Genomic DNA, 24,141 nt, shown 5'->3' with positions numbered 1-24,141 from the left:
AGTCCCCCAATCCCTGACCCCTTCCACATGTAGGGGGGGGGGGGGTGGACAACCTTTCCTTCTTCTAGCCCTAAACCCCTCACAGTGATGCACAGGGTCCGGAAGGGGCAGGTCACGCCTCTCCGCACCCTTATGTTGTAATCACCTGACCCACCCTTTCCCCCTACCCACCCATCATGTTTTGGGGCTCAAATTCTCCCAGGGAAAGACTAGTATGCAACTTTCTGTTCCCAGGGGGCGTAATTCTAAGTGATCAAAGTTCATTTGTTCTTATGTGTGTTGACGTGAATCTGCTCGATTTGCATTAAAGTGCTCAGGTCACTGCCTCCATGTGATATTTCACTGGCTTTACACACAGGCTGCATAATCCCAACAACAAGTCCACGTGCCCTTTCATTCAGAGATAAAGAAGTCCTTATGTATTTATTGGTAGACCTCATCTTACACCCGAGGGCATGAGGGCTCTAGGATAGGAGGGAAGAAAGTAGCAACAGTGTGAAATAGAGAAAAGAGTGGGAGGGAGAGCGGAACGGCATGAACGGGAAATGTGGGCATTCTATTTTACAAATAACATTTTTAGCAATTAAATTAAAGCACTGTGGGAAGGCATTATAAACCCAAACTCATTGGAGGAGTCAGACCTCACAAAGTACATACAACAGATCACCTGATCTACGCTCACCCTAAAAAGGAAAGAACGCAGAGAAATAGATGGAGCGATTGGACTACACTCCGCTCTCTACTCCCAATAAATCAGTGTAGCCTTGCCTGCTTTTATCATGGCCGTCACGATATACCTCAGCGACCTGTTCGCACAGAATGACAGAGCTTCTGTTCTTTTGGGGGTCTTCTCGCGATATGTTGGCAGAGGGGGATTCAATTATGAACCTCGGCAGATGGGGGCGGCAGCTGCGATTTAAAGGTAGACGCGCGCTGACGTCCGCCTCCTCCCGCACGCGCACTACTCAGTCGCAGACAGTGTGAGAGCGACAAGTGGCGCGTGCGTGCTGGAGGACGCTGCTCCAAGCGCCGCTACAACATGGCGGAAACGCTAAGCGCCCAGGAGGAGTTGGTGAGTGGTTTGTTTAGAACAGTGCATAAAACAGGCTAAAACACAGAATGCTCCTGGTGGAGTAATGCATACGAACCGCTCCGTGGAGGAAACCCAAAGCCCTCTAAACACATGCCTGGGGCAGAAGGGATAGATTGGAGCCTAGAATAGCATGCATGAATCCCTGTACGTCTCTATTTATTTGGATAGTTGGTAGAAACAGACTCCTTAAGGCTTTCCCTGGGAGCGGAGAATACTAAGGTATCAGTCTGAGGTTAGGAGTCGCAGTATTGATGCGTAACGTTCATTGCATGGCTTCTGGACACAGAAGGTTGCTGCAGCGGACCAAGTATACAAGTGTGTCCTGTAACGGTGGCCCTTTGGTCATGTTTTCCAATGGGCATCCTCGTGTTTAATCATAAAAGAGAGAATGTTATTCTCCCATTGACTTCTATTGAGGGCGGGGCCTTAATCGTTTTCTTTTGCCATGTATGGGACTTGCAAGAGTGCTGCTGCATATATCAAAAAAGCTCAACTATATTTTTTCCTACCTGTCAGTAGCATAGAGCGAGAGTGACAAAAATGTTGTGCACTGGCCTACAGGAGCTGGTTACTGGTAGTGCATGCTCTGAGTCACACAATACCAGTCGGTACCTGTCAGCAAAAGCTCATCAAAGAACCTGGTTTTTGCATGCAAGAGCCTGGAGACAAGCCTTGAAACTGGTAGTCTCTAGCTTAAATCGGGAGGATTGGCATGTATGCTACATGAAAAGAGTAACTTGCCTCTTTAAAACAAACATCTCCGCACCTCCCACTGCTCAGGTCTACGAGGCTGATGCCAGCCTGTTGGTTGGTGTGATGAGGGGGGTGAGGTAGATGGCAGGGCAAGGAAGAGGCCTGATATGGTGTTGGGGCTGGGGCTCATAAAAATAATTAGAAGCTCATTAAGCTGAGTCACAGAGCTGAGGTAGAGGAATGATGTGGTCTACACGACATTCATGCTGAGTTCAAGAGCCCCTGTGAAAACTGTCACTCTGGGCCAGCACCCAGCTCGCCCAAGCCAAAAGCCTGCCCTGATCGTGGTTTAGCTTCCTACTTCTTTAACCCGAGGGCAATAATATCTTGTCTCAGTCCTTCAAAATCGCCGACTACCCCTTTGTGGGATGCTGAAGATCTTGACTTAATGGGTTGCATACTAAATCTTGTAGTGTGTGCAGTTGGAAGGGTGTTTTCTTTGTTTTGATACTATGTGGGGAGTGTTTGCATGTTATGTGTGAGTACCACGAAGGTGTGGCTATCATGTTAAGGGATGCAGAGCTTAATAGTTTATGATTTTCAGTAAGCTGATAGCTTTGTGCATGTTGCTTTACAGTACTTATTATGATCATAGCCCCCTTAGCTGGTTTCTGCTCAGGATCGTCTATTCAAGGATATATATTTTTTAAGTTTATGGTCCTGAGCGGCATTGATGGGAGAATGAAATGGTAGAGAGAAATCTTCTTGGATGGACTCTTTACTATAATCACATATCTGATTGTTATTGTGAGATTTCAAGTAGGGTTATAGTAAAGGGTCCCTGTTTTCAATTTTTACAGATAAATAAAGACAGAAAACATTTATGTTCTTGTCTGTATTTTTAAATGTGGATGTATACGGAAATTGGGTTGCTTTTGGAGTAATTCTAAATACTGTCTGTCACGACTGCCTGTCACGACTGCCTGTCAATAGCTGTGTGGGTTGGTAGGTAAGGGGGCTAAAAAAGAAAGGACTTTTAGTAACGAGGCTTTAACAGCAGTAGATATGCACATGGTTGAAACTGAAATTTGCATATTTTCTTATAAGTGCATTGATTTATCTTGTGCGTGTGTTTACAGCATTGAAACCTATCATGCATTCAAGCATGAGTGCGTATTTACCGGTTAAATAAATGCGTAAATATACTCATTTCAGCTTCATTTTTCTACAAAACCCAAAATAGATCTGGATAAATACAGATAAAATTAGCAAAAAAGAAATGTGGATAAATACAGAGGGAAATGTCCAAAAAATAAATACCATAAAACAGGAGCCCTAGCTCATTGGAAACTGCAGTGGTAGAACTTAACGTAAATCCTCTGTTGGCTCGCGGTGTGTAGTAAATTTCTTCAGTATTTCAAATTTTTTTTTTAACAACATAATTTATTGAGTTTCTTTGTTATTGTCTGGCCCAATGTCCACATACATGTACATAGATTATAACCTAAGCTCGAAAAATCTACTTGTCCACTCGCAATTGCGAGTAAAATTTGATCAGGTCAAGCTATTTCTTAGCACCTACTAGTCCCATCGGGTGGAGCGAATTTTGGCTGGAAAGGAGCAGGTGTTCTCTTAATTCAGTAAGTGAAAGAGCAATAAAGATGCCATTAAATCTTTTTTTTTAAATCTTTGCACATTTGCTGTCTGTTCAAGGAAAGAGGTCAAATGTCATTTTTACTTTTTTTCTGCTGCTTTGAAAATGGAGTTTATTTTTCTCTCTGAGTTAGAGGTTTTTGTCAAGTGAACTGTCTGAAGTAAGGTATTTTTCTCTAACCCATAACATTAAAATAAATAGTCTGTTAATATTAAAAATATTTCAAAATATATCAGGAATTATGAAAGCACATTTTTTAAAAATTAGGAAGTGTGATGCAAACAAGGAATTTAATAGAAGCATAACAAACCAGAAAACATTACTTGGTGATATGCAAATGACGCATATTTGCAGAAACTCTATTTCCAAACATTGTTTGTCCACTATATAATTTTATCTGTTATACCGCATGTCAGTGGGAACGTTTGTGTGTTTAATTCTGCAGATTACAAATTACAGTGTGCTACCACTTCATGCTTCAATTATGTATTTATTAAGTGATAGTTTTTAAACATGATTTGAGAAACATTCCTGGCCGACCTGATGACAATGCTGTTAATTACTAAGAGGCAAGTCAGGGGTCATGTCATGTGTATCCTTTGGCTAGACTTGTATTATATATGGGAAAAAAGTTTAGTCTATTAAATCAAGTGAGAGTTTTTTTGTACAGCAGACTTGCTGAACTTGCACATTTGAAGGTGCTCTCCTATGTGATAATGAAGAAAATGGCGGGTCAATTAATTAAAATAGTTGCCCACGTTCAAATCATTGGAAACTAGTTTATGGGTCAAGAGCATTACAAATGGGTCGAGTAGATTATTTAAGTCACTAGACCTGCAGGTCTAGTAACATTGTTATGATTTTTCAAGGCCTGAGAACATACATCATATAGCAAGAAACAGTGGTTCTTGTGGAGACAATAATATGTAATGCAGGTAATAAGAATGCACAATGGCAATGTACATGGGTTATGCGGATATCAGGCAAAAAGTAGCCGAGTACACTGTAGTTGCGTATTTGTAGTTTATAACAAATGTTCAGATAAGTTTCAAATATACATAAAGAATAGTGCTTAGTGTCCCCAGTGCAAAATTGGAACCAAAAAAGGAAAATGAAGTGACATATTGCGACAGTTATAGTATGGTTTCCATTACTCTGAAGAAACAACCATTTTACGCTTTCAATAATTTTCTACAACATTGTAAACAATAGTCAGTGTTGGGGTAACGATTTGTTTCTTTTAATGTCGACGGCGTTTCGACCCTTCCATAAATACAGGGTCTCTTCAGGACCTAATGATATAGGGACGTCTGCAAATTAGAAAGAAGAGTGGTGTAAGCTATAGTCCAGTTGGATCACTATTAGTAAATAAACGATTGAATGGCCAAAAAAAAGGAGATGTACCTGGAACAAAAGGTAAATCGTATGCGCAGTCCTGTGAATGGAGTGAAAACACCGGTCAAGTGCGGAATGGATAAGGGTAAAGATACTCACACTGGACCCAGCCGGGTACTACAGGAATGAGAAAAGAAAAGGAGGGGTAAAAACTCCGCAAACTAGCGGTACTGCTGGTAATCGTAATTGCAAGGAGTACAGATGCTTACCTCAGTGTGAGGGAAGAGAGAGAGAGGAGGGCTGACAATGGTGGATGAGACAGGGCTGATGCTCGTGCCTGTGGTAAAGTGAAGGAGATGATATCTGTAAAAGAGCTATTATCTATCAGTGTCATGATAGATAGGTGTATATGTGGCAGCATGTCATACATCTGGAGAGTAAGCCTTACCCGTGCTGGGTCTTCAATGCTTGGAAATTGTGCAGAGACGATGCATTAAATCCGGGAACAGGTTGTGTTCCGCCTCTTGGTATTCTGCAATAATTTGCAAAAAGCAGTGTTGGTATGGGCTGTCATTAATACTTAAATATGTAGAATCTAAGTATATTACTCAATACTACTAGTAACGGACGGTGCGCTTAGGGAATAATTGCAGTGCGAGTGCCCACCTTGCCTGTTACAGTCTTAAATATGTGCAGACATTATCAGCGCATTCAGAAGACACACAGCGTGTCTGGCGGTGTCATTGTTAATACGTTTAAGAGGGCAAAAATAAGCCGTCATAATATGCGCAATACATATGAAAAATAAACAGAGAGATAGGCTCCATGCTTAGACGTTCATTAAATAAACTGAGGGTTCCGAAATCGGGGGTTGTCTTGTGGCAGAGAAGCTTACCGTCTGAATTAATCAGTAGAGCGACGCGTGCAGCCGCTACGCGTCTCTCCTTCTGCGACTGCAAAGGTTGGATGACAGTGAGTAAATGCGGGTGGCGGGAATATATACAGGATGAGTCAGCGCGAACCGGTCGCCACGGGCGAAATCAGTGTTGATTGACGTTCATGATGATGGACTGGCGGGAAAGAAGAAAAAGAAATGGTAGAAAGACCGGGTTTTCAATTAAAAGGTGAGGTGGCACAAAACTGCTGAGCGCTTTGTGCAATGTTTACAGGCATATTATAAACTCATATTTTGGAGTACAAAAAATAAGAATTTCATAAATATATATTTTGGAGTACAAAAATAAGTAAGAAGTCATATGTTTACATATACAGACATTTACGGCGGTATGAAATTATGACAGTTATTCCAATCTCCAGGTTTCGTGATTTTTGCCATCAGTATCAAGTGATTATACAGTTTTAACAAATTAAATTTGCTGCAATACATATGTGTTTATACAAAATTACTCCACTATGCATAATCAATACCAATGAAGTTCAATGCTCATATAGGTGTGGTGTTTGCACAATTAGACGATCAAGTAAAGAGACATAATGGGAAGGCTCACACTCTGCACCGTCCGTTACCAGTAGTATTGAGTAATATACTTAGATTCTACATATTTATGTATCGATGACCGCCCATAACAACATTGCTTTTTGCAAATTATTGCAGAATACCAAGAGGCGGAACACAACCTGTTCCCGGATTTAATGCATCATCTCTGCACAATTGCCAAGCATTGAAGACCCAGCACGGGTAAGGCTTACTCTCCTGATGTATGACATGCTGCCACATATACACCTATCTATCATGACACTGATAGACAATAGCTCTTTTACAGATATCATCTCCTTCGCTGTACCACAGGCGCAAGCATCAGCCCTTCCTCATCCACCATTGCCAGCCCTCCTCTCTTTCTCTTCCCTCACACTGAGGTAAGCATCTGTACTCCTTGCAATTACAATTACCAGCAGTACCGCTAGTTTGCGGAGTTCTTACCCCTCCTTTTCTTTTCTCACTCCTGTAGTACCCGGCTGGGTCCAGTGTGAGTATCTTTACCCTTAACCCTTCCGCACTTGACCGGTGTTTTCACTCCATTCACGTGGCTACGCATACGATTTACCTTTTGTTCCAGGCACATCTCCTTCATTTTGTCATTCAATCGTTTATTTACTAATAGTGATCCCACTGGACTATAGCTTACACTACTCTTCTTTCTAATTTGCAGACGTCCCTATATCATTAGTGAAGAGACCCTGTATTTATGGAAGGGTCGAAACGCCGTCGACATTAAAAGAAACAAATCGTTACCCCAACACTGACTATTGTTTACATTGTTGTAGAAAATTGTTGACAGTATAAAATGGTAGTTTCTTCAGAGTAATGGAAACCATACTATAACTGTCAATACATTTTCTTTTTGTGGTTCCAATTTTGCACTGGGGACACTGAGTACTATTCTTTATGTATATTTGAAACTTGTCTGAATATTTGTTATAAACTACAAATACGCAACTACAGTGTACTCGGCTACTTTTTGTCTGATATCCACATAACCCATGTACATTGTGCATTCTTATTACCTGCATTACATATTATTGTCTCCACAAGAACCACTGTTCCTTGCTATATAATACATACCCTGGTTCTTCCTGAGTAGGGTTTCCCTTGAGCTTGTTGAATGATAACATACATCAGCATTGCATATTAGCATTAGATAACAAAACAGTACAACACGCTGCAATAAAACTAGTATGTGCCTCCCTGAACCCTACCCAGCTGCAGTTCCATAAGTCCCCACACAATTTATATAGTTCATCCCCTATCCCGACCAAAGAACTGTACTTCCTCCTCTATGGTGGTGGCAATCAACAAGAGGGGACCAAAGTAATACCTCGGTAGTCCGCCCACGTTGCCAAATCTTTATATGTTTCTGAGGACGTCCTGGTGCTTGAAAAACAGATCCTCCAACCCCATACAAAAGTCCATTCCCCTTTTCCAGGCACTCACCGGGGGTGGTGTATCAGACTTCGATAGTCTAGCTACATCTCCTTTGGCTAGTGTGAGGCCTAAAAATAAAAGCTGGCGCTTGTATTTATTGCCTCCAATTTCACCCGTAATATGAAGCAGTGTCAGTTTAGGAGATCTAGGGAGTTCCCACCCTGGGACCTCAGCAAGGCGCATAATCACTCCTTTCCAAAGCCTATTCAAGGCTGCGCAACACCGAATCGTATGTAGGAAAGTGCCTTCATCATTTCGGCAGTGCAGACACACAGGGTATTCCACCAGCCCTCCAAAGCCAATGTCATGTGTAATAAGCCCTATGTAGGTATTTGAATTGGATTAATCTGAGGTGTGACAAAATCTCCAATCCCTGGGAGGATTCAAGGGCCTCTGTCCAATCATTATTGTCGCGGGCCCCCAGATCCATCTGCCACGGCAACCTTAGGGTCTCGAGAGTGGTGCCACTGTGTGATGAGGGATTGGTATATTTTCAAAATTTTGTGATCGCCCAGCTCATCCATCAGCAGCTTGCCTTCTAAGGGGTTAAAATATGTGAGGGCCTCAATGTTGATTATATGTGGCATTAGTGCATGGCGAAATCCAAGATATTTATATATCTGGCTGTGGGGCATGGAGTATTCTTCTCTGAGTTCTTGAAATTACTTAAGGGTAAGGCCATGCATTGCATCTCCAATAGAGGAAATCCCTATCTGGTCCCAGCCGCAAAAGCCCTGAAGATCCGCTGAGTGAGGCAGCAGCAGCTTTCGCCAAAGCAGTGTCTCATGTGTTATACAGCCCCACTATCCCATCCTACGGAGTGATTGTCGCCACATAAGTATTACGAATCTAGTGCCTGGGGGAAGGGCCTGAACATCCTGCCTACTATATATAGGTGTGTATACAGCGTGGGGTCCTTCAGTAACCATCGCTCTACGGCTTAGGCTGGGTCGTCTCTCAAACCGTATCACCAGTCATTGAGCACCTGCAAGTGTGATTCTGCGTGACAGGATTAAATATCAGCAGCTGCGCTGCCACCGCAGTATGTAGATTGAGAACCTGTGCAGAGCACCACATGGGACACCCCCCACACATAAAAACAGTCCGAGCATAGCATTAATTTGATGACAGCGGAATTGAATAGGAATGATTCTGTAGGTGGTAAAGTAATCATGGGAGAGAGACCATTTTAAATATAGCAGACCTCCCATAGAGAGACAGTGGCATACCTGACCATGATCTAGTTTCTGTCTTCACCCTCTGTCACAATACCTAGTTTGCGATCCTTTGATAACTGGTTTCAAGAAGACAAGTTTCCGCATGCCTTCAATCTGGGGGCATACTAGCCAACTGAACCGTCTCCTGGATGACGTTTAGATAATATGGATCTAATTGGGACATATATACTATATAGAATTTGCACAGTACCCTTTAGGGCCATGTGCCTTGCCTGACCGCAGCTCCAACAGCGCTGCCTTCAATTCTTCCAGAGTCAGGGGGTTCTCCAGGGACTTCTGCACTTCCATCGACAAAGCCTTTGGAGTTATGTCTTAAAAAAAACTCTTGATTAACGGGGCACTGATTACCTCCTGGTTGGGGGTTGGGGGAGACAGGCAAACTGCTAGTTTGGGATGAGCGAAAGCTGTATGCAGGGGTGCAGGGAGGGGGGATGGCGGGGGGCGTTCTGGGTGTGTTTTTTTTTTTTTTGTACGTCTTTTTATTTTGCACTGGGTATCGTCAGTCGATTATGTAAATTTTTGGTGGAATGATGTCCTCCGATAAAAGGGGGGCTGGGATCTCCGCATTGAGTTGGAATGTAAATGGACTTGGGGACAAGATCAAGAGGGGCATGGTTAACCAGCTGATACGACGACACTCCCCGGATGTCGTGTTGTTACAAGAGACTCATCTCATGGGGAAGCGATGCATGGCGCTCCACAGAGGGGGGTATAAATTGGTTGTGCATTCTGGTTTTACGTCTGGGTCGAGAGGGGTTGGGATCCTGCTTAATAACTCCTTCCCACTGGCTATTCAGGCTACTTGGACCGACAATAGGGGTAGATATGCGGGGATTTCGGGTCTGTGGGAGGGGCGGACTGTAACTCTTCTGTCTGTCTATGTTCCTCCGGCCCTTCAGTCGGATACCTTTCATGACATGGGTAAGATTTTTTTGACGTTGCCTGTTTGGGTGCTGGTTGTTGGTGGTGATTTTAATGCAGTCATGTGTGGGGAGGCGGACAGATGCCCAGCGCGGGCTCTTCCGCCGTCCCGGAGATGGTTGGTTGACTTTGTGGAGACTACTGGTCTGATTAGACTCAAGAATCCAAATGAATCTCAATACACTCACGCTTCCGCTGCACATAAGTCCCTTTCCAGAATAGATTGTGTTAGTACCGGCGGCGCAGGCGGTTTAGGTCAGGGACGTGAGGCACTTGGCGAGGGGGTCTTGGACGCCTCTCCGGTCTGGATCAGTTTGGACCTTGGAGGGCACAACGTGGCTAGGGTTGCACCTATTAGCGCCTGGCGGTTGCGAGACCCTGCTGCAAAAAAGGATATTGTGAGGGTAGTGGACAGTTATTTTCTGGAAAACGTCGGTTCGGTGGACTCTAATGCTCCCTGTGGGAAGCCTACAAAACGGTTATTAGAGGGGAATTGCTATCGTTTATCTCTGGGAGAAAAAGGAAGGGCCGTGCTGAGATGGATAGAGTGGAATCCGATCTGCAGATGTTGGAGCGGAAAGTGTCGCTTGACTCCACTCCTGAGGGAGTGCACCGCCTGAGCCTCCTTAGGGATGAGTATAGGGGCTTGGCGCGTGAAGGGGCGAGGGCGCAGCTGGCAGATACCCAGAGTAGGGTGTACGAGCATGGGGGCAAGGCTAGAAATGAATCGCCTGGTTGGAAAAGGGGGAGTGGGCGTCGCGATTGGTACCGGTGTTACATCCCGAAGGCTCGGATAAAATAACGGATCCGCGGGAGATTGCGGACACGTTTGCGGATTACTACTCGGCGGTGTATACTGCCGAGTGTGACTACACTGAATCCGAAAATGCGGACATGATCCGAGATATTCCGATGCCCATTCTTTCAGATGATGACAGGGACTACCTGGACTCACTATTTACGAATGATGGTGGCCCAGGCTATTAGGGGCGTTCGCTCAGGAAAGGCCTCCGGCCCCAACGGGCTCCCCATTGAGCTCTTCAAGGTTAATGCTAATAAATTGGCCCCCTTTGTTAAGGATATGTTTACTTAAAGTAGGGAGCGGGGCCAGCTTCCTTATGACCAGCGTGTCGCGAATATTGTTGTTATACACAAGGTGGGCAAACTGAAAACAGAATGTTCTTCGTATCGGCCGATCTCTTTATTGAATGCTGAGCCGAAGGTCTTGTCGAAGCTGCTGGCGTCCCGTCTGGTCAAGGTAACTACTACGCTGATACACCCGGATCAGTCCGGTTTCATGCCCCGCCGTAACACGGCCCTTAATTTACTCAGATTACACGGAGTTCTGGGGGGGCTTCTCAGATACATGAGCAGGCGGTTTGCTGTCATTGGATGCCACCATGGCATTCGATAGAGTGGAGTGGCCTTATCTCTTTGCTGTGTTGGAAAAGTTAGGCTTCGGTCCAGATTTCGCTGCCTGGGTTTGTCTCTTGTACTCCTGCCCTTTGGCCCGTGTGGTTGTAAATAACCATAGATCGGCTGATTTTGCCTTAGGGAGGGGCACCCGTCAGGGTTGTCCCCTCTCCCCACTGTTATTTGCTTTGGCACTGGAGCCCCTGGCGCGTGGGTTCGCTGGGACAGATCGATCAGGGGCCTCAGGTGGACGCCTGAGTGGGAGGATAAGATATCGCTCTACGCTGACGACATATTGTTGTACTTGACCTCCCCCCTGTCTTCACTTTCGGCGTTCCTAGACGTACTAGCGGTGTTCGGTAGGTATTCCGGATTCGCCATTAATTGTTCGAAATCCTATTTGTATTAAGCGGTGATCCTCCGGCTATTCCTTCGGGCTGCCCGTTTAGGCTGGAGGCGGAGGGGTTTAAGTATCTTGGCATCTTCGTGTCCCTGGATCCGCAGTGTAGATATGCTAATAATTTGTTGCTGCCTCTGGTCCGGCTCCGGAGGGATGTTGAGTGGTGGAAGTCTCTTCCGCTCTCCTTGCTGGGGCGTTCGGTTCTATTTCAGATGATGGCACTTCCCCGCTTTCTCTACGTACTCCAGAACTCCATGGGCCCGGTTCCCCTGTCATACTTCAAGGAGATCGAGTCTCTCCAGAGACAACTCCTCTGGGGGGGTAGGCCTCAAATCGCGTTTGCTAAATTGACGTTGCCTTGGTACGACGGGGGGATTGGCTTGCCGAATATTCGGAAGTATTATTGGGCGTCTCAGTTGGCGGCTATTAACCATGCCACCTATGGCTCGCCACATGACCCTGGATACGCCATGGATCGCGGCCAACTACCCAGTGGTGAGTTCTCTAGGGCATTATATGCCAGAAGAGGGCGTTTTCCCTTGGTGGGCCCTACGGCGATGGCAGTCCAGGTGTGGCATGATGCCACTCGCTCCCTTAATTGGGAAGGGAAGATAACTATGGCCATGCCACTATGGAATGCTGAATGCTTGGTAGCCTATGGAACACCAAGGGCTTCGATAAGTGGGACCTTATTGGGATCTCCCGAGTAGGTGATATGTGGGGCAAAGATGGGATCCTAGAGTTTGAGCTTTTGCAGGAGCGGTACCAATTGCAGGGGAGTAATCGGTTCCGCTATATGCAGATCAGGCATGCGTTGCTAGCTAAAATTCCCCGGGAGGTGACCCCCCCCCCCCCCTGAGGCCTCCCCGCTGGAGGATCGGATCCTTAATGGTTATCTTCCGATGAAAACGATCTCCCTGGTTTATAAAAAACTGGTTAACTATATGGGGGACCCATTAGCGGCTCTTAAAGATCAATGGGCTGCTGATGGGCTGATCCTTGATGATGAGGATTGGAGGGACGCGGTGGCCTCGCCGAGAGTCATTGCTATTCAGATGAGACTCAGGCTGGTGCAATTGAAGATTCTTCATCGATGTTATGTTACCGGCCCACGATTGGTGCGCATGGGTTTGGCTGCCAGTGGTGAGTGCAGAAGGGGTTGTGGTGAGGCAGGGACGTTCCTGCATGTGTGTGGGAGTGTGCCCTTATCCATGAGTATTGGTCCGCGATCCATGGTAAAATACGCGAGGTGTGGGGAGTTGGTTTTGAGTTGGAGGCACGGCGGTGTCTCTTGAATGTTTGGGAACCGACTTATCTTACGTCCCATGGGAGGGTGTGGGCCACGCTAGCATGTGCTGTTGCCAAGCGTAACAGTGCTCAACTATGGGGGGCTACTCAACCGCCTACTATCGGGAGATGGATGGAAGATTTGGACTGGTGTATGTTTCGAGAGCGTGCGGTGTATGTGGCCATGGGGAGGCCCAGGAAGTGGGGGAAGATTTGGGGGCTTGGAATGTTTATAGAGGGGATATCTGTGCTCCCCCCGCTGTGTTAGACGACTCACCTGTGTCGGAGGTTCCCTGAACCTATAAGTCAATATTCTTATTGTATTTTTTGCGATTGAAGGATGTGGCATCATCTAATATTATGCATTATCGAAACCCAGTGTATTTTTTGGTTTGTGTTTGTGATTTATTTATGTGTGTTTTAATAAAAAGAATAAAAAAAAAAAATTGCAAACCAATTGGTGCTCCCCAACAGGGGCTCCCGAGATCGGGAGGTGTCCAGCTGAAATCGCCGACCTGTAGGAGTTGATTGTCCAATACGCCATGCCCTGGGTCGTTATTGAGGTCAAGAAATTCATAATTGCTACCACTTCGTACCCAATGGGATCCGGGTCATTCCGAAGACACCAACCGACCCATCTGGTCCATGCTGACTAGTGCCTGCGACAGGAAACGGCCCAAAACACCACGTGGACACACCACATTTTCACAGTGAGAACTGACCCTTTTTTTGCAAAGTGCCAAGCAATAGATTTTGAACCCTAGCTCTGCCGGCACCTAGGCAAACCTATACATTTTTTAAAACTAGACACCCAGGGGAATCCAGGATGGGGTGACTTGTCTGGCTAACACCAGGTTCTGTTACCCCAAATCCCTTGCAAACCTCAAACATTGTGAAAACAAAAACTAATTTTCCTCACATTTCTAAGGTGGGAATTTCTGGAATCTGTGTGGATCCACAAAATTCCCCACACCCAGCATTCCCAAAAGTCTTCCGAGAAAAATGGTACCTCACTTGTGTGGGTAGGCCTAGTGCCCGCGACGGGAAACGGCCCAAAACACAACGTTAGCACACCACATTTTCACAGTGAAAACTGACCCTTTTTTGCAAAGTGCTTAGCTGTAGATTTTGAACCCACGCTCTGCCGGCACCTAGGGAACCCTAGCAAACCTATACATTTTTGAAAAACTAGACACCCAGGGGAATACAGGATGGGGTGGCTTGTCTGGCTCTCACCAGCTTCTGTTACCCAAAATCCCTTGCAAACCTCAAACTTTGTAAAAATAAATAAATAATCCTCATTTTTCTGTGGTGGAAAGTTCTGGAATCTGCGTGGATCCACAAAATGCCACCCACCCCGCATTCCCCAAAGTCTTCAGAGAAAAATGGTACCTCACTTGTGTGGGTAGGCCTAGTGCCCGCGACGCGAAACGGCCCAAAACGCAACGCGGGCACACCACATTTTCACAGTGAAAACTTACCTACGCAGCGCACATGCGCTGCATAGGCCAAAACACCTTTAGTATTTGGTAAGGCTTTTCAGCCAAAAACGTGCACGCTTTCCATTGCCTTCAATGGCAATGCGTCCACGTGTGGCGATTCACTTGCGGGAGCGCGCGGCTGGCGCCCTATGTTATCAATTATCGCAGCGCCCGTCGCTCGCTCCCGCAAATGAATCGCGCATGCCCCTCCCGAACCCCAAGCCCCCCCCCCCCGGCTGCCGCATGCGCTTGTTTTTAAGGTCGCGTGCGCTTTTATTGGGCATGCCTGCAGCTATATTTTTATTTCAGCACAAGGTTTTACATTGACAGCTCCCTGAGTGGTAAACATATGGCCGGGCGCATTAGCCTCCATTGTTCTGTGTGATTACAAGGAAGGCTTGCCGGGTTTCCGAGGGCTGTTTCTCACCTCGGGTACTGGTGCGGGTGTCAGAAAAAAATAGGAGCAGGCGTGATGCCGCCAGGCCACCAGTTCATACAGTGATCACAACACTAAATGAATTTCCCTAGCCGGGATGGGTACCAGAGGGCGTGGGCAGCAGGGGGAGTGCGGGTAATCCGACTTCTCTGATACGAGCTGGGGGATGCCGACAGCTATTGCATTATTCTGTGGTTGACGGGCAGCAGTAAGAGAACAGCTGTTCCAGCAACCCAATGCATCTGCATAATTGTCTTGAATGCTGAAGCTTAAACGTGCTTCAAGGTAAGGCTGTGGAAAGGATTGCCACGGGCATGTGCCGCTTTGGTTATTTTTCAGCTGCTGGTCGGGCAGTGTTTTAAATTGAGTTAATTTATTTATTAAGCGTTCACGGTGGCAGGTCTACGAATGCCATGTGAGCTCTTGGAAACCCACAGCGCCTATGAACGGCGGGCAGTTGCACATGCGGTGGGGTGCTTCGTGTTTGCGTAGGTTCTACTGATCTCTGTATTTGCAGTTACTGCGCAGCTGGATGTAATCAGTGGTGATTGTCATTTTCTGTCTGGTTCTCTGCTGGTGCAGCCTCTTCAGCGTTGATTGAGGTGATGTCATCGTGGTCACTGAGCATGCTCAGTCTGCCTCTCCCATGCATAAAGTCAAATGCAGGCACCGGCCTAGTTTATCTTCGTCTGTTGCATGCACGGGGCTGGTGGGCTTCTTTAAACAAAGGCTCGGATTGTATTCAGGTATTAATCAATAACATATAAAGAGAAAAAGGTTCATTCTGTTTTGAAAGCATAATTGAAGCCTTGGGGCCTCTCGGAAGCAATGACTTGTGGAAAATAGGTAATTGGTTTTCTGCTGCGGGAGACCAACAAGCCAAGCCTCAGCGGGAGGCAGCCAAAGATTTTAACTGTGCACGGTTAACCCCTGCCCTGAAACCAGGCCGGTGATGCATTGCCATGGCCTGGGCACCGGTTGTGCACCACCGTCCGAAGGTGCGGCTCCGATGCCCGCCTTGGTGCGCTCACGGGTGGGGGAGGGGCAGATTTGCCACCGCCCAGGCTCACCACTGCAGAATGAGAGATTTGTTTGAGATGTCGAATTGGAGGCAAATCTGTGAATGGCATGCTACCAGTGCTGCCCACACCAGCGGCATAACTAGCAATAGTGCAGCAGGTGCAGTGGCACAGAGTCCAGTGGGGCAATGGGCTCCTAGTTGATTTATTGGGGGGCCATTTTCCCTGCCTGTATTTGAGCCGGTGGCACCGTTGCTTTGTACTTGCCCTATAAAAATGGCTCTGAAGTGCCAGACAGTGGAAGAACCTGAATTAGTCACTGACAAAGTCGATAGGTCGCTACCATGTTTATCCCAAGAAGCTGTTGTGTGATTTGCACGTACTTGTGATTCACAAGAGAAATAGGGGCGCGAAGGTACCTAGATACAGTTTATAATTGGTATCATGGAACTGGGTTTCTGGGGAATGCTCCTGCTCTGAAACGGTCTGTTAACTTCGCACTTCTGTTTTATCCACTCGAGGGTCTAAGGATTTGTCTAAGCGAATAAGACTCCCGAAGGAAAGGTTTGCAAATTTGCACAAGTCAGTGAACCGTTGGGGTCAGGCGAACGAGAAGAGGCCTGCTGATTGGCAAAGGTTCCCCTCTACATCGTTAGTATAGACGTAGTGACTCAAGGGAGGAATGTTTATATAGTAAACGCTTATGTTTTACTAGTTTGGACTCCTGATGCTTATTTTTAATTGGGAATGTCGCACGGCCTCATGCACTCTCCATAAGGTTTGGTGCTTTGAAAACTGCACTTTCATTCTCCGTTGCACCAAAAGAGCCTTGCAGATGATGACCACTTTTAATCTCTGACGTTTTAACGTCCTTCTACAGTTATACAAATGTCTGAAAGCTCTGGTAAACTGCCAGTGCCCATTTGCTTTTATTCTATAATTGCAATGGTTTTTAATAACCACACGAATAAAGATGTGACACATGACAGTGTTAATTTAAGACCACCACAGAGTACAAGCTAGAAGCTGAAGCAGGCTGGGTTCAAAGTGTCTCTGCAGTGGGGCTTTAAGTGGGATGAAAAATCTAGGGGGTCTCTCAAAGGGGTGTAGCCAATGTAATTAAGGACGCGGGCATAAAAAACACCTAAGCCAAAAATCTGTGCTTAGCATATGGTGCCGCCCAACTGGTATTTTGCTGTTTCTGTCATTGCATCCAGATATATGATACAACAAGTACCACCATACCTACAACAAGAGAGGACTATTGGCTTTGTCAATGGTGGTTAGTTGCATAAGATAAATAAGCAGCAACTATGGCGTCTATATAATATTGAAAAAGCTTCCACTTAAATCCCTGGTGACACCACCACAATGTTGCTGCTCCTGAGTTTCAAAAAGAGAAGGGGAATCCAGAGAAAGTGTTATACGCATTTTTTTAACCAAGAAGACATCATGTAACTGAACGACTGTATTAAAAAACAATCATTGGCATAGCCAAGACGCCTTTGGGACCTTATAAGTGTTTAGCCATGCAACAGTTAATGTTGTTGCAGTAAGGATATTGTGCTGCATAACTAAATACTTATAAGGTCCCAAAGGCGAGAACTATTGGCTATGCCAATGCTTGTTTTGCAAAGTGCCTAGCTGTAGATTTTGAACCCTATCTCTGCCGGCACCTAGGGAAGCCTAGCACACCTATACATTTTTAAAAACTAGACACCCAGGGAAATACAGGATGGGGTGGCTTGTATGGCTCTCGTCAGGTTCTTTTACCCAGAATCCCTTGCAAACCTCAGACTTTGTCCCAAAAAAACATTTTCCTCACATTTCTGTGCTGGAAAGTTCTGGAATCTGTGTGGATCCACACACCCAGCATTCCCAAAAGTCTCCCGAGAAAAATGGTACCTCACTTGTGTGGGTAGGCCTAGTGCCCGCGACGGGAAACTGCCCAAATCACAACATGGATACACCACATTTTCACAGTGAAAACGGACTCTTTTTTTGCAAAGTGCCAAGCTGTAGATTTTGAACCCTAGCTCTGCTGGCACCTAGGCAAACTTAGCAAACCTATACATTTTTTAAAACTAGACACCCAGGGGAATACAGGATGGGGTGACTTGTCTGGCCAACACCAGGTTCTGTTACCCAGAATCCCTTGCAAACCTCAAACATTGTGAAAACAAAAACACATTTTCCTCACATTTCTGTGGTGGAAAGTTCTGGAATCTGCGTGGAGTCACAAAATTTCACCCACCCCCATTCCCCAAAGTCTTCAGAGAAAAATGGTACCTTACTTGTGTGGGTAGGCCTAGTGCCCGCGCCAGGCAACGACCCAAAACGCAACGTGGGCACAGCGCATTTTCACAGTAAAAACTGACCCTTTTTTTGCAAAGTGCCTAGCTGTAGATGTTGAACCCTAGCTCTGCTGGCACCTAGGCAAAGTTAGCAAACCTATACATTTTTTAAAACTAGGCGCCCAGTGGAATACAGGATGGTGTGACTTGTCTGGCTCTCACCAGGTTCTTTTACCCAGCATCTCTTGCAAACCTCAAACTTTGTCAAAAAACACGTTTTCCTCACATTTCTGTGGTGGAAAGGTCCTAGAATCTGCATGGATCCACAAAATTCCATACACCCCTCATTTGCCAAAGTCTTCCGAGAAAAATGGTACCTCACTTGTGTGGGTAGGCCTGGTGTCCGCGACAGGAAACGGCCCAAAACTGGCACCTAGGGAACCCTAGCAAACCTATATATTTTTGAAAACTAGACACCCAAAGGAATACAGGATGGGGTGACTTGTCTGGCTCCCACTAGGTTCTGTAACACAGAATCCCTTGCAAACCTCAAACGTTGTGAAAAAAATCCACATTTTCCTCACATCCTTTGCAAACCTCAAACTTTGAAAAAGAAAATCCTCACATTTCTGTTGTGGAAAGTTCTGGAATCTGCATGGATCCTCAAAATTTCACCCACCCCGCATTCCCCAAAGTCTTCAGAGAAAAATGGTACCTCACTTGTGTAGGTAGGCCTAGTGCCCGCAACGGGAAACGGCCCAAAACGCAACGTGGGCACACCACATTTTCACAGTGAAAACTGACCCTTTTTAGGGCTCGTGCCCTGCGTTGCATGGCGCAGCAGTGCTCGTGCAGGCGAGAGTCTTTTTGTCCGGGGTCTGAAAACGGACCCTGGAATCGCACACGCCTTTTGGGTTCCGCTATTGGGCTGTGTGTGCATGTATTTTTAAAACAGAGCAAGCAATAGGCCAAAGGCGGGCTCATTGCTCCACCCATGGCCTATTAGTGTCTGTTAAGCGCACACAAAGCCCATATGTTTTCAATTATCGTGCCCAGACATGGGCGCAATAATTGAAAACATATGCCTCGCAGTGGCGCGTGCACCACTGGCAGGCTTGTTCTAGGCTGCGGTGTCCTTCTCGAGCGCTGGGCCAATCCCAATGCGGCGCCGCAGTCGAGCCCCCGACCAGTTCGACCAACCAACTTCCATCTCTCTCCCATTATCTGCGGGACATTGTTCCACTCACCGATGCACCCAGTGGCGCCTGCATCAACTAGGTTTCCCAGTGCGGCGTTCCCATTGGATAATCTGCAGCTTATGAAACAGGAATTTAAGAAACGTCACAAACATAGAAATAACTCTTTTCATAGCCCCCTTCCTCGATGTAGTAAAATAAAGTACCATATCTGAAAGGACCACGTGTCTTTATCAGAAGAGAAAGACACTATATTTTGTTTTTAGTATATTGTAGGAGCTTTTCCTTACGTGGAAAATCATCATAGTATTAATAAAGCTCCTTCGTGTTAGGTATTTATTTTTACTCCATCGGTAAATTAAATGCTTCTACAGAAGAATGAGTAAAGTGGTTCTACTTAAACGAAAGATTAATGATAATCTATTTTTAAAATGTCCTAATGATCATTTTAATTTAGGACCGATAATTGTTACTATCCTTTGCTCGTGATTGGCAATGACTCTGACACGTGACCGTAACGAGTCGGGCGGGCACCAAAATTCAGAGAGAGAGAGAGAGAGAGAGAGAGAGAAAAAAAAAAAAAAAAAAAGAAAAAGAAGAAAACAACAAACGGGCCGGAGGGTGAGTCTTGGTGATAAGGTAGTGGTGGCTAAAGTGGGAGAGGAGGGGGGTCGGGGGAGATGTAATTGTAAATATCACGCATAGAAAGGGGGACTCCGCTTTTGTGTTGATACTGTATTGGGGCGGATTTGTTATGGCTTGATCTTTGTTTTATGTGTTCGTGTAGGCTGCTGCTTTTGGGCTAGAGTTTTTACAAACTCATGAATGTTTGGTTCCCTCTACGCAGCACAGTTTCTGGCAGTGAGGGTGATGGGGCTCTCCTCCGGTTGCTTCCAGCTAAAGAAACTGGTAAAAAGTGGTGCTCTTTTCCATTCTTGGACTATTTTCGAGGTGCCTTAGTTTAGGCCTGTGTAAAGGTCTCGTCAGACACATACTCTGGTGCTAGATTTGTCATCTACTGCAGCTATTGTCTACGAGCCTATACTTTTCTGCTGAAGTTTTAACAGGGGCAGTGTAAATCCTCTGAGTCTGTGCGTAACATGTGCGCTTGAATCCACTATCCGTTTTGTTTCTGGAATTAATTCCCAAGCTTTATTTAACTTTTGTAATTCAGAACTGGGCTTCTCAGACGCTGTTCTGTTGACCTAAAAAAGATATATGTTGTCTTAATTTGTAATCCAATCCTTTTTGGATATATGATTTATTGATGCTTTAGCGTTGTACCAAAAATACTCACATTCTGGCTTTTCTGATGATTTCGGGTATAATGATAAAGAGTTTTTTTAATATGTTTATATGCATGTTGTTTTTTATTTTATTATAAATTAAACCGCGTTTCTTCTCTTAATTTGTAGTTCTCTTTTTCTCACTGTGTGACCTGGAATGGAATTTGAAGAATCCAGTTATCCCTGGATTAGAGGTAGTTAGTAGGCCTGGACAACTTCCAGGTTTTGAGGCCCCTACCGAAAATATTTTTGCGAACAGAGGGCAGTGGTAAAGGTCGGGGATGGCAGATAATGTTAATCCGGATTAAGGTGACTGTCAATCTCGAACAAGCACAAGACAATCTAGCAGTAGGGGTTTCTGTCACAAGAACACCGTACTTCCATTTGGCAAGCGTGCATTTATTGTGGGAATGGCCCCCTTGGTTGACGTTTAATTGGACTGCAAGTACCAGAATTCAGGGCACTGGAGGATGATAGCAAAGGAGTCCAAATGTACTGTGACGTGGAGCTGCTCCGCCATGGTGTCTGCATCCTCTTACCACTAGTTTAAATTGGTGCCGACACTGTAGTTTATTCAACAAAGAAGTGTACGAAAAAGTAGAACAAATTGTGGCCAACAGCCTATTGGTTTTGCCAGTGCTTGTTTTATTACATGAGACTGGGATAATATTCAGTGTGTCCCCATTTCCTTTGTTTTAGCTGGAGTCTGGAATGCTGAGTGAAGGGGTTTAACAGAATGTTGTGTGGTCTGGCCTGGAGGCTAGTAGAGTGTTAGTTTTAGGGAAGATCAATCCGAATGGACCTACCTTTGATGTGATCTCAGGGCCTGAAATGGAATAAGGAACAGAACCTCCTATTTGAGTAGCTCCAGGCTCTAATGTAGTCCCAGCCTTCTCACTACATCAGCTATTTCAGATTACCTCTGAAGGTAGAGTCCATTGAATGGCCTTACTTTAATGCTCTTTGGTACACAGAGAATCGAGGAACCTTTTTAGTGTGAGAGACTCCTGTCAATTCTAGCTTGTTGATGTGATACTGTTGCTCTCTTATAGAAGACCTTTAATTTGGGACCCCAACACCATAGTTACAGTGGCTTCTTCCTTTGATGGTTGCTGGAATTACATATTTAATCATGTTGTCGTTTAACGCTGCCATTCGAGGGACTGCACGGGTACTTGGCTCATGAAAATTCAATCCCACTGAACCTTGGACCCCTCAGCCCCCCCCCACCCCCCCCCCCCCGGTCTCATGAGTAATTTTAGTGTCTGATACCAAGAAATACACACTGTTGGAGCTAGAAGAGATGAGTCTTGTCTGACGATTGGATGATATTGCCTGTAGGAGGTTATTCTTGTGATAACCTGCAAATGAGACACTACATAGTGTCCCTAACCAGATTTAAGTTTCGATTGTATTGACCGTTAATTGCAGTCCTAGATCTCAAAAAGCTGTTATTGCATTTGTAAGCCCTGAATGACCTTTCGCTGAGTGTTTTGAGAAGCCAACTGTCAATAAATGTCAGTTATCACTTTGCGGTGGAAAAAAAAGCCAGTACCACTGCCGTGCATTATTGCAGGTCCCGGTGGCATTTGTTAATGTTAGAGCTGTTGGCACTGTAAATGACAATGCCCTTTATTTATCTGTTTAAAAAAAAAATATATATAAAAAGCATTGTCATTTACAATGCTAATAACTAAAAGTCTCATAAATGCGAGCCCTATTGCATTGCAAATGCTTGTTTTGCAAAGTGCCTAGCTGTAGATTTTGAACCCTAGCTCTACCGGTACCTAGGGAAGCCTAGCAAACCTATATATTTTTAAAAACTAGACACCAGGAGAATACAGGATGGGGTGGCTTATCTGGCTCTCACCAGGTTCTTTTACCCAGAATCCCTTGCAAACCTCAAACTTTGTTTAAAAAACCATTTCCCTCACATTTCTGTGGTGGAAATTCTGGAATCTGCGTGGATCCACAAAATTCCACACACCCAGCATTCCCAAAAGTCTTCCGGGAAAAAAGGTACCTCACTTGTGTGGGTAGGCCTAGTGCCCGCGACGGGAAACGGCCCAAAACACAACGTGGCACCCCACATTTTCACAGTGAAAACTGACCCTTTTTTTGCAAAGTGCCTAGCTGTAGATTTTGAACCCTAGCTCTGCCGGCACCTAGGGAAGCCTAGCAAACCTATACATTTTTTTAAACTAGACACCCAGGGTAATACAGGATGAGGTGGCTTGTCTGGCTCTCACCAGGTTCTGTTACCCAGAATCCCTTGCAAACCTCAAACCTTGTAAAAATAAAATCCTCACATTTCTGTGGTGGAAAGTTCTGGAATCTGTGTGGTTCCACAAAATTTCACACACCCAGCATTCCCAGAAGTCTTAGGAGAAAAATGGTTCCTTACTTGTGTGAGTAGGCCTAGTGCCCGCAATGGGAAACAGCCCAAATCCCAACATGGACACACCACATTTTCACAGTGGCGTGGCTTGGACGGCAATGGGGACAGTTGCCTGAATCCGTCGCTTCGTTTAAACCCTTGGAGCAAGCGAGAAATTATTGAACCCATGATGTGTTAAGAGAAAAAGAAACCACCTCCAACTACGTCGGAAAGGCTCGGGGAGCTGTGGGGTCGTGTGCGGGGGTCGTACAGCAGGGAAAACCAAACGTAACCTGAAAAGAAAACTCAGAGATCCGCGAGAGAGCAGAGACCCCAAGATGGCAACCGGGATTTGAAGGGATCCTGCAGTGGCAAACAAGAACGACTGAACACCGGACACCCTGATAAAAAGCCGCTACAAGGTCAGTGGCGCAAGCGGCCAACGCGACCCCCACCATCACCCCCCCAGTGAACGGGGGTAGAGGTGAAGAAGCAGCCCCAACCTCCACGTGGGTGCTAACGAAACCGAAACCCAACACCAGGGGGTCGCCATATTAAGAGCCACCTTAGGAGAACAAAGGAGACTAAACAAGAACATCAGAGCACCCGGTCTCCTGGTAAAACGATCCAGCGAGGACAGCGTAGCCGACAGGGCGAGCGTGGAGAGCGTACAGCGAGGGAAGCCGAACCAAACCTGTGAAATCACCCGAGAGACCCACCGGGAAGTGCAGACGGCAACCGGAAACTGAGGAGATCTGCGGGGGACAGGCATGAACATCAGAGCACCGGGCCACCTGACAGAAGCCGCTAAGAGGTCAGTGTAGCAGCCCCCCCCCCCCCCACCAGTGAGCGGGAAGAAGAGAGAAGCAGCCCCCAAACTCCACAACGGCGCATACAAAATTGAAAGCGCGTATCAGGGGGACGCCATCTTAAGAGAACAACGTAAGACGCTGCAAATGTGGAGAACAAAGCGAGGGGGGGCACAGCGCGGTGCGGGCGCTACCCGAGACCCGATGGCAATAAGAAGCACAGAGAGATCCAGCTGAGGAGGTTAAAAGAAAAGGGGACATGGTA

General features: G+C 45.9%; 1 protein-coding gene across 2 annotated transcripts in view; it reads left to right on the top strand.

Moving 5' to 3' along the window:
* The first annotated feature begins 957 nt into the window (after positions 1-957).
* LOC144818684 (tyrosine-protein phosphatase non-receptor type 9-like) overlaps positions 958-24,141 on the top strand; it is a 960,088-nt gene continuing 936,904 nt past the window's right edge. The window contains exons 1-3 of one of the 2 annotated variants that reach the window (XM_078676335.1): positions 958-1,072; positions 6,391-6,474; positions 6,560-6,653. Coding sequence is in view for 1 of the 2 variants with exons in the window: in XM_078676336.1 (XP_078532462.1) it covers positions 1,040-1,072 (33 nt within the window). In the remaining variant the exon portion in view is untranslated. The remainder of the gene's footprint in view (positions 1,073-6,390; positions 6,475-6,559; positions 6,654-24,141) is intronic. The other variant, XM_078676336.1, reaches the window with a different exon arrangement.

The sequence above is a fragment of the Lissotriton helveticus genome, chromosome 2_1 (genome assembly GCF_964261635.1).
Source record: "Lissotriton helveticus chromosome 2_1, aLisHel1.1, whole genome shotgun sequence".
In the NCBI taxonomy this organism is placed as follows: Eukaryota; Metazoa; Chordata; class Amphibia; order Caudata; family Salamandridae; genus Lissotriton; species Lissotriton helveticus.
Note: the sequence above shows the minus strand (reverse complement) of the source record. Positions and strands in the feature narration are given on the sequence as shown.